Source organism: Carassius carassius, chromosome 34 (assembly GCF_963082965.1).
Source record: "Carassius carassius chromosome 34, fCarCar2.1, whole genome shotgun sequence".
NCBI lineage: Eukaryota > Metazoa > Chordata > Actinopteri > Cypriniformes > Cyprinidae > Carassius > Carassius carassius.
This window is the reverse complement of record NC_081788.1, coordinates 5,016,833-5,027,497: the sequence shown is the minus strand read 5'-3', so window position 1 is coordinate 5,027,497 and position 10,665 is coordinate 5,016,833. Positions and strand designations below refer to the sequence as shown.

Below are 10,665 nucleotides of genomic sequence, written 5' to 3'. Positions count from 1 at the left end.
TTAAAGAGGTCTTAGCTTTTTAAGAAACGTATTGATGTATTCGTTTTATTGTGTGATGAATTAATGCAATAAATAAACGGCGAAAAGTTAAGAATTAAAAATAAAAAAATTCTTAAGTCCTAAATATCTCGATTTCCTCTATAAACATACAAGTTCATGTAACAGTTTCTTAGCAGACTGAAGTAATGGCTGCTGAAAAGTCTAGGTAGGTCTATAACTAATTTACAATATATAATATGTAATGATTTCATAAACAATTGAACAATTCACAAAAAGTTACTGATAAAACTGAAAGGGAGCATTCTGATATTTGAATATCTCCTTGTTTGTAACTTCATAAAGGTAAATGACCAGATAATTTGTTCATTTTCAAAAAACTTCTCCATTTAAAAATTAATGATCTGGCTATATACTGTATGTATAGCGAAACAAGTTAAGAACTTTAGATCAAAGCACAGACAAGCAAATATTATTCGATAGATACTGTGTGTGTGTGTGTGTGTGTGTGTGTGTGCTCTTGTTTTTGTGACATATCAGAACACAACTTTGTATAATGACACAGGTATTACAAGGAGAGGGTGACTTATAACCCATGTCCCCATTTTTCAAAACGCTTATAAATCATACAGAATGAGTTTTTTTGAGAAAGTAAAAATGCACAAAGTTTCCTGTGAGGGTTAGGGTTAGGTGTAGGGCCATACAATATACAGTTTGTACAGTATAAAAACAATTACGCCTATGGGATGAACACACTTTTCACAAAAACAAACGTGTGTGTGTGTGGGGGGGGGGTATATATATATATATATATATATATATATATAAATTTTCAGGGGAAATGTGTTCATAAACCGATAGCATTTGTCCTGTGTTTGTGCTGAGAGCTCAGGTCAGTGGTGGTGAGCGGGGGCCGGGGGGTGCTCTGTTCCTCAGTTAAACTCTTGTCCTGTAGGTGTAGCCCGTCTGGTTACCGTCTGGTTAGGAGCTCTTCTTCTCAGCACGGAGCTCTACAGGCCAGAGAGCACACCGCGGGGAATAGCGAGCACAAGTCACGGCGAACTGAAGGAAACTTCGGCGGACACATGAGAGGCTTCGCGTGAATCCGCGCACGAGACACTGCAGCGCCGACATGTTCACGCGCGGGGCGAAGAAGCGACGCTCCGGTCGCTCGGTAAGTTGCTCTAATGTCGTGGCATCCCGCTTTTATCTCCATATAAATGCATTTGCATTTCCTTTACTAAAGTCTGTCCTCGGTTCTTTGAATGAACAGAGCGTGGCTTGAAGTTTTAAATGTCATTTTAATCCTAGCACGCTGTGTTGATGATCGAAAGTTACTTTTGTGTCTCGCACTTATTCTACCTGAGGAGACTGTTTTCATCTCTAGTTAAAGGCACGGACTAGACATATAATAAAACGTACACTCCTGTATTTAATTTGACTCGTATCAGTAGTGCTTTCTGGGTGCAGCACGGAGAGTTATCAATTATTATTTTCCCCCTAACCATTAATGAGGCATTTTTCGTGGTCTTGATAACTATTGTTTTGAGGAGGCGTGGCTTATTTGTGCCTACGTCACCTTTACCTGTACAGGTGACGCCATCGTTTAATTTAAGTATAACATTTCATATAAAACAAATAAACGAGTATTATGATGTGAAATATATTACACTGGATTCATTTTATACAAAATAAAAATAACGCACGTGTTTATGCATAGTTTATGTTTAAAATAATATATATATAGGCTAATGCAAAATAATTATTTTTGGTTAAAAGTATAAACCAGAAAGAATATGTTTTTTTTTTTTAATATTCTACAGTTTTAAGAATATTACCAAATGCATCTGCATCAGTTATCATCTCAACTGAATGCTTTATATTAAGTTTGGTCTTGAATGTATTTTACTTCCTGAATGAAGTGCTTTTTATTAAGGAAATGCACAAAAAGTAAACACAACCTAAAAACATCAGGACAGGCTTATATTCACTGAAGATGTGAATTGTATTTGATTATTTTGAATGGATTCGAATGCAACCAGAGACTCTTTGTTTCTTGACTCTCGGCTCTATGTATTTAAATGTTTACCAGATGGACTTAATCTTGTAGTCATGTGTATTAAGATCATTTGATATTGTCCTTTCAGTTTTGACCAGGAGTCACAGGCAAGTGTCTTGACAAATATAAACAGACACATGATCTTTTGACATTCAAAAACCTCCTTGTATGTGCCTTACTAGCTATTATTCAGAATGTCTTCACTCTCTCCGACTCTACTGGGATCTCAGCACGAGGAAACAATGATGATGGGCCTCATAAAACTTTTAAAAAGTGTTTTTGAGCTTTTGACCTCTCGTAACTGTTGTCATGGTCACAATCGAGAGGAAATGTCCCCCGAGGGTGTGGACAGGAAGACACTCCGAGGGCATCCTGTCCCACCGTCAGAGACGGGACACAAAGGTGACTCAGACATCAGTTTTCTACATGAACGTAGTATGTTTCTCCACATACACTGTGCATGTCATCAATTCAGTCTTTCACGCTATTTTTACAATGCAAGCACATCCACACATTAATCTGCACAATAACCTCACTCTCACTGGTTAGCAAGTCATTGTTTTGTCTTCATGAAAGTAGTTTATCAGTTGCTTTTCTTACTTGCTTTACTCTTTGTACACTTTGTTCTTCCTTTACTTGCATTTTCATTTACTTAACTTTCTGCAGTTTTCTTTGCATTTGTCATTACCGGTCTCACTTCTATTATTTTTCTTTCTCAGGTTACTTAAGTTTATTTTTATACTTTGCTACGCTTGTTATTATTTTATTTTGTAACTTGACTTAATTTACGTAATTGCGTTAATTACAGCGTAATTGTGTTATTACTTATGCTTTTATTACTTTCTTTACTTCAAATACTTGCATTACTTGTCACTTTTAGCATGTTTGCTTCTTGCGTTACATTTCTTATCCAGGTTTCCTTTATAAACTTGCATTACTTGTGTTATTTTTAACACTGTTGTTACTTGTTTTACTTTCCTTTATAAAACTTTAGTTTAGAGATGCGCGAAATTATCGTGAAATTATCACAAAATTGAAACAATATATGCCGTTTTGACACTTTAATGTGACGGTATCGTAAGCTCACACTTGACTGAAATGCAAAATAAAAGCAACGTTGCAAATAAAAATATGTTGCAAAATCATTGCTTTTGTTTCATTTATATTTAACAAATTTGTTATTTTCGTTTTTTTCTTGCAATACTTCATTTTTGTTCGCAAAACTTTTCTTTTGCAGTACTTCACTTCTTTTGCAAGTATATGTGGCATTGAACTGACTCCATAGGCATTGTCACCTGTAAGCTCTTTCTGTAGCTGTGGTCTACTAAAAGCCTCAAAGTCATCATGGCTAAAGTGGAGAGAACAAAGGTCTTTAGGAAGTTTTATTTATTCACAGACATCTTCCCATTCTTTTCTCATTATTGCTAGGAAAATGTATGAAAACTTCCTTGTGTGCAGTTTTTGAGTTGGATACAGCGTTCCTATAGCTCAAGCGGTAGAGCATTGCGTTAGCAAGCGCAAGGTTGGGGGTTCGAATCCCGAGAAACACGTGTTAAGAAAAAAATAGTTAGCCTGAATGCAATGTAAGTCGCTTTTTGATAAAAGCGTCTGCTAAATGCATACTTTTAATTTATATTTGAGTGTGATTATTATATGTCAAAATAACTTAACTTAATAATTAATAACTAAATATCTTGGAATATAATAGTGTTGTTGTTCGTTTTAATCTCTAATTTACCAAACGAGAGGGTTCCGTGTAGTCTACAGTATTAGTTTGGAGAGGTTTTTTTTCCTTAAGGAAACCAAACTATCATATTGGCATCGACAGATATCATTCTGAATAATCGGCTATCAGTATCAGCTGAGTTTTCGTTACTTGCTTTACTTTCATTACTTTACATACTTGAATTACTTGTGGCACTTTTGTTACTTACATTACTTTGCTTACATTACTAGTTTCACTTTTTTTATTTGCGTTTCTTCTGTTTCTTTGTGTACTTGCATTACTTTTGTTGCTTACTTTACCTGTGTCACATTATGTACTCGAAAACCTACAACCTTTGTGTTTTGAGGACTCTTTGTATCCTTGGTTAGACAAATTAAAACAAATTACTTTGCTTACTAACATTTATTACTTTTATATTTGTATTACTTGTTTATGTTGCTACAATACATGTTGGAGTACATTTGATATTTTTGTTATTTGCATTACTTTGGGTACCTTGCAAGTTCTCGTACAACTGATTTCTTGCTTAAGATAAAGTATTTACTGTATTAAATATACAGTAAATGTTATTGATGTATTTAATAAAATAAAACTCAAATACAAAAGCAAATAAATAAAACATGTTCCTGTCTTTTTCAAACCCACTTGTAAACATTCACTGTTGTCATATATACTGCTGTATGACGTGGCCTTTAGTTTTTCAATGCATGATAGTACTTTTAATCAAATTAATGAACATTACCAGCTCTGGACCTTTATGGCAGGTTTTCTTCTTTATAACCATTACCAGTTTGATGCTCTGAATATGGCAGTTTTGTTTCTCACAAAACTCTTGGACTATCTACGGCTGTGTCTGTACAAGGTGACACAGGAAAAACTTTTGTGTGATTTTAGTTTTTTTTCCCCATACCTCCCCCTTTCCTTCTTTCCTATTCATTCTTTTTAAATCAGCTAATGCAATTAACTATTCAGCAAAGAAACAGCACTCAAAGATCCTGTCCTATCTCTCTCTCTCTCTCTCAGTAGTGAATGGCAGTGCTCTGGTCTCGGTTCAGTGAAGTGTTAAAGAGTTCACTGATCTTAAAGGCAGTGTTTGTTTTAGCACGTGTGTTTCCATAGATCTCTCGTTCCTTGCGCAGTGTCTCTCACACTCGCTCAGTCATAGTGCACAAAGCTTATTGGTGCTTCTTGTTGGCATAAATCTTGACCAAGGAATTCAAATTAGGTTTATTTAACAAAAGTGTATTATTGCGTTTCATTTTCATGTTGTACTTAATGTTAAAAGCTTGTTTTCTCAAATTAAGTGCATTGTCTTTTTTTGTGCATACCCATGTTTTACAGGTTGTCTTTCTCCTGAAAGAAAATTTACATTTTTGAGTCCTATGTAAATTGTATTATGGTAGTTTAATACACTGTAAACTATATATATATATATATATATATAATCCAACATGTTAATACATGACATCTAAAAGTTTGATTTCCAGCTGATGAGCAAAAAGCTGCTAGCATGCTTATAAGACGTGTATATATTTTTCTCTTTTTGTCTTGTTTTCAAACTGATTTTCACTTTCTCCCGGGTTCCTGCTCAGTGTGTGTGAGAGAGCAAACCAGGAGCTTTAGTTTTTTGGCTGTGGTGTTGCCGTATATAGGTACACCAAAGATTAAAACACCCTAACCACGTCACTCGCAGGTTTTGAAGAACAAGTTCTCAGTTTTATTGCTTTATTTGTTCCCACAAACATGTAGAAGACCTTGAGGCTAAACTAAGCCTGACATAAAGTTGTACAGTAGAAACATCTAGATTTGTACTTAACACAGAGTTGCTCTTCAACATTTTGTTGCTGTGTTTTGTTGGAGCAGTCAGTGTTGCAGACATAGAGAAACAGAAAAATCTTGTTAAGGATATTATATACTACCATCCCTTTGACAACACCTGAATGAATTATTTTCTAGATTGTTAATACGTTACAGGTCAGAAAACACAAATCAATGGACTGTGTCAGCTGGGTGGATGTAACGAGTCCAGGAATGCATTTATACTACACACCTGCTTACCTGAGTTTATTGAAGTTAACTGCTGTACACATTTTCACATATGTGACGTATACAGTAGCATTTCTTGTTGTTGTTGTTGTTGAATCACACTGTTTGTTTATTATTGTGATTTTAAGGGTAAGTTTACAATGTACCTAACAATGTACTAAAAAAAGTTTTTTCATTTGTGTTTTTAAAAGTTTTGCGCACAGTCAACAAAACGTTGTCAAAATGATCCCCATTCTCTCAGATAAAACTGTAAAAACTAAAACGCTGTATTGTACAAGCCAGGCCAGTAGTTGGCGATGTCACTTTGTAAAGAAACACTACTAGGGATGGGCGACACCACTTATTTTGTTTTCCGACACCATACCGATATTGTTAGGCCAGTATCAGTATCGTCGATATCGATATACGATACTTTTAAACTGAACTTTTAAATTGATACTAAGAGTAAAATGGCTAATGATACCCACTTAACATTATATTTGAAACACATTTTAACATTCAATGCGCTTTAATTGCAACTTATTCGGTTATATTTATGTTATAAAATATGTTTACTGTAGTGGTAACCATGGAAATCTACAAATGCAATGGTTTCTTATGATACTCTATTTTCTATTTTATACTCTATACTCTAATTTTTTGTTAAATAAACAAAATCACTGGTAAAAAAAACACTGTAGTATCGAAATTGTTATTATATCAATACTTCAGGATCCTTACTACACTATTGCACACATACCTACAAACTGAGCATGTAATATGCATGCGCAGGAGGTCTTTTTTTTCCTCACCAATTTGTGTTTTTATGACACAAAGACGATAACAGTATCATTTTAAAAACGTGCCTCCAAAATGCATTTCTTTTGTTGTTGAAAATGGTGTCATGTCATTGCCCCATTAGTTCAGATTAAATTTTATTTCCAATTTATTTCGAAATGCAGGTTAATATAACTTGCTGTAAAATAGGATGCACATTATGAAATAGTTTTGACCGTGTGTGTAATTGTGTGTCGCAGACAGAGGCGGAGGATCCGGACCAGGGACAGCCGTGTATGCGCTGTGCAGAACAGTGTCCTGGCTTCCGCATGCATGGATGGAGGTAAGACTGCCGTGCTAAACCTTGAGGAAAGACCCAGAAAGAACTCCCATGTCCTCCTTTCTACTGTATTTTTTGTCACTTGAAATGAAAATGATGCGAGCCAGATTCAAAGCAACACATTCGATATGAGCACCACAGGACCCGACCCTTGACTTACTTTTGAAGGACATTTGTCTCAAGCCTGAGAGCGTACAGAGGGAAACATAACATCCTCAGACATAACACTTTGGATTATTGTTTTAGTTATACGTTTGTAATTACGTTGTGGAAAAAGGAAAGGAGGGAAAATGGCCCTGATAAAGTGTAGCCTGTCAGGACCAGATACGTGTGTGTGTGTGCGGTGAGTGAGACCTGGGGTTCTTGTGTGTAACGTCAGATATCTAATCATATTTCCAGAGCAGGTAATGAGAGTCGCAGTGTGTTTACACTGACCACACTTCACTTTTACACCATTAGACGAGCCATCAGATGAAGAATGAAGAGCTTTAGCGTAGCTGCAGTGTGTGTTTGTGTTTTCTGCTCTCTAATGCTGATCGCACTATAATATTGCAGGATTCTTGATTGTTATTTCTGGGAATGAGTTTATGACTCCAACATTATTCACATTTAAACAATCCAGATCGTTTGGAGTCAGCTGGTAAATATGCCCTCTTGGCTGTTTAAAAGACGCTGTTCACTTTCTTTGCTGGCAGCTGCAAAATTTTACGAACAGACTTGTGAATGTACGGTATTATACACAATGTTGTTGTTGTTTTTAATAACTATTCCAAGAATTCTACTTTTGAATTGTAAACAATTTTGATTCCGTTTTTCAACCATTATGTTGCAGCCGTTGTGTTAAGAAGCCAGACAATGACCTGGAACAAATGCTAAAGGACATGAGGCATTCCTGTGTGTGTGTGTGTGTGTGTGTGTGTGTGTGTGTGTGTGTGTGTGTGTGTGTGTGTGTGTGTGTGTGTGTGTGTTACATAGCTGTAGGTTGAAGGAAAATTGTTGAAAGAACTTTTTTAAATGGTTTAAAAATCTTACTTCATGAACCAAATGTAAAAATGGTTCATGAAGTTGACAAACTAAGGCTAACAAAAATAATTTTAAGCTATTGAAATATATCTGAAATAAAATATAGATATTAGATACCAAAAAATAATTAAACTTAGGAAATTCTATGTATCGTCTTGGCAAGTTGAAGTACTAAAATTGCTAAAACTGAAATAAAAATGAATTGAAGCTAAATATAAAAAACTCAAAGAAAATGACAAACGTATAAGCACTTAAACTAAGATTATAAAAAAAATATAAAAATGAAAGATGATTAAATGAAGAACGATAGTGCATAAAAACTTGATCGCATGTGCATCAAGTGCAAAATGATAGCCTTTTGGGGTTTGTATCATTCAGATGAAAAAAATAAATAGATTTTTTTGCAGGTTTGCTTAATTAATATAAAATTTCACATGTAATTTGGTAGTGAATAAAATGTGGAACTACAATAAAGTCAGTAAAATAATCTGGGGATTAAAATTCAGATATATTTTTGAGATGGAATGCCTTTAAAAATCGCCTAATTTCTTTTCACTGAACTCATACAAAGTTCCCTACATTTTCAAGTTTGAGGATGCCATATAGTACATAAAAATACACACACACATGCCTCTCTTTAGGGGATGTATCAGGAGTTTATACTGCTAGGTGAATGAATGTGTGTGCATGAGGTCTGTTCTCACCTTAAATTAGTGGGACGGCACTGTTGGTCTCTGTCTAAATGAGCAGAACAGAAAGTAGCCATAAATCCTGTAACTGCACTCTTCAGTCTCATGCTTGCGGTTCTGTCCAGAGTCATACATCAACATCAGGGGAAATCTAATCTGTTGCCCATTCTTCCAGTCAATCACTCTTCATATGACTACAAACTAATCTAACAAACAGAAGCAATCACATCTAGAAGTGCAACGACATGGCTCCAATCTGATTATGTGCTGCTTTAATCTTTGTGAAGTATTCAGATCAGGAGCATCATGTAAAAATCTGCATTTTTTGCTACTGTCCATCACTGCAACTTTTAACTTTTGCACAAAACCAGTCTTAAGTCGCAATAGTCAAAAAAAAAACAAAAAAAAACACTGCATGAGTCGAAATTATACATTTTACTTGAATGCCAAAATTCATAAAGATATTAGGTAAAGATCATGTTCCGTGAGGACATTTTGCAAATTTCCCTTACTGTAAATATATTAAAACTTAATTTTTGTTTAGTATCATCATCATGCATTGCTAAGAGCTTTATTTGGACAACTTCAAAGGGGATTTTTTTTGCACCCTCAGATTCCAGATTTTAATAAACTAATAAACCATACATCAATGGAAAGCTTATTTATTCAGCTTTCATGTGATGTATATATCTCAATTTCGAAAAAATTGACACTTGTGGTCCAGGGTCACATATTCGACCCGTTCTGCCTCGTTTCTTTTCTTCACAGACTCTTTCCCACACGTCCACCCATGTGCCCCCTGTTTCGTGTCCTAATCTGTCTCGTCAGACTAATAAAATCAGTCCTTTCAGGTCCTTCTGCTGCCAGGACTGCAGGAATATAGCCATCCGACTCCCACACTTCCCCTCCTCTCTGAAGAGTTGTCCTCTTCTGTCTCACTACTCTTTCTACTTGATTTAGTCATTGACTTGCCCTCATTCACTCGCTCTCAATTCCCTTCATTATATCACATGTTTAGGTTAAGGTCAGTGTTGGGGAGTAACATCTAAATGCAGCAATGCTTACTGTACTAGTAGCATTTTATCAGTGGGACAGTAGTTTGGCTGTTTTCTAAGTCGATGGCATTTCCAGGAACTACTTTTTTGAGCTTTTTTTCTGGTCAGTAAGATTTGTTTTTGAAAGAAGTCTCTTATTCTCACCAAGGCTGAATTTATTAAAAGTAAAACGGTAGCTAATAGTAATTGTGACTCTGGTGGGCAACCCGACCTTTTTAGCACGAACAACACACTCTTGTTGAATTAACACATTTGAGGAAGAAACAAAGGAAAAGGGATTTCTAACACATCTAAACTCCTTATTGTTGGGACTTAATTAGGTGTGATTTAGCTAGATGGTGATTGTGTGTGCCAGTATTATGAGATGTCTATGAATAGATTGGTCCCAGAAAGCGTGCAGAAAGATGTTGTCCAAGACAGTTGTGATGGAGGTTGTCCAGCTCTTGTGAGATTTTGATTGAGTTATCAGTGACCTCCTGGTTGTGATAAGAGTCTGGCAGGATGATACTAGCTGAATAACACATGGAGAGTCGAGCAGCTATTACTCAACCGCTAACTGCTACCATCGTGACACCCGCACCAGAAAATCTCCATCCGTTACTAAAACCATATCCCTCCATAACTCATGCAACTCTTTAGCACAGAATGCTGTTTATACTGCATTATATTTCTTATTATATTTCTTCTTATAGAGTGCTTTAGTGCCCAATTTCCCATTCATTTTTTCCCATAGGGTTTTGAAAAAAAAAATAACAATAATAAAGTGTTTTAAGCCATGAACTAGCTACAAGGACTATCAAAACATTACATACTTTGATTTGAAGCAAAATAAGTACATGAAAACCTGACAAAATAACTTTAGTGATGGAAAGAACCACAATCCCATGAAGCATTGTGAATGACATTAGTTGGATTAAAAACGACGGAGAAATACAAAACTGTTCATTTAAAGGGTCGGTTCACCCAAAAATGAA

The 10,665-nt window shown here is 35.5% G+C and overlaps 1 protein-coding gene across 3 annotated transcripts in view; it reads left to right on the top strand.

Annotated features, from left to right (window-relative positions):
* The first annotated feature begins 897 nt into the window (after positions 1-897).
* prickle3 (prickle homolog 3) overlaps positions 898-10,665 on the top strand; it is a 59,273-nt gene continuing 49,505 nt past the window's right edge. For 2 of the 3 annotated variants that reach the window (XM_059523798.1, XM_059523797.1), the window contains exons 1-2: positions 898-1,171; positions 6,845-6,927. In XM_059523798.1, the coding sequence (XP_059379781.1) occupies positions 1,130-1,171; positions 6,845-6,927 (125 nt within the window). In that variant the 5' untranslated portion in view covers positions 898-1,129. The remainder of the gene's footprint in view (positions 1,172-6,844; positions 6,928-10,665) is intronic. The other variant, XM_059523800.1, reaches the window with a different exon arrangement.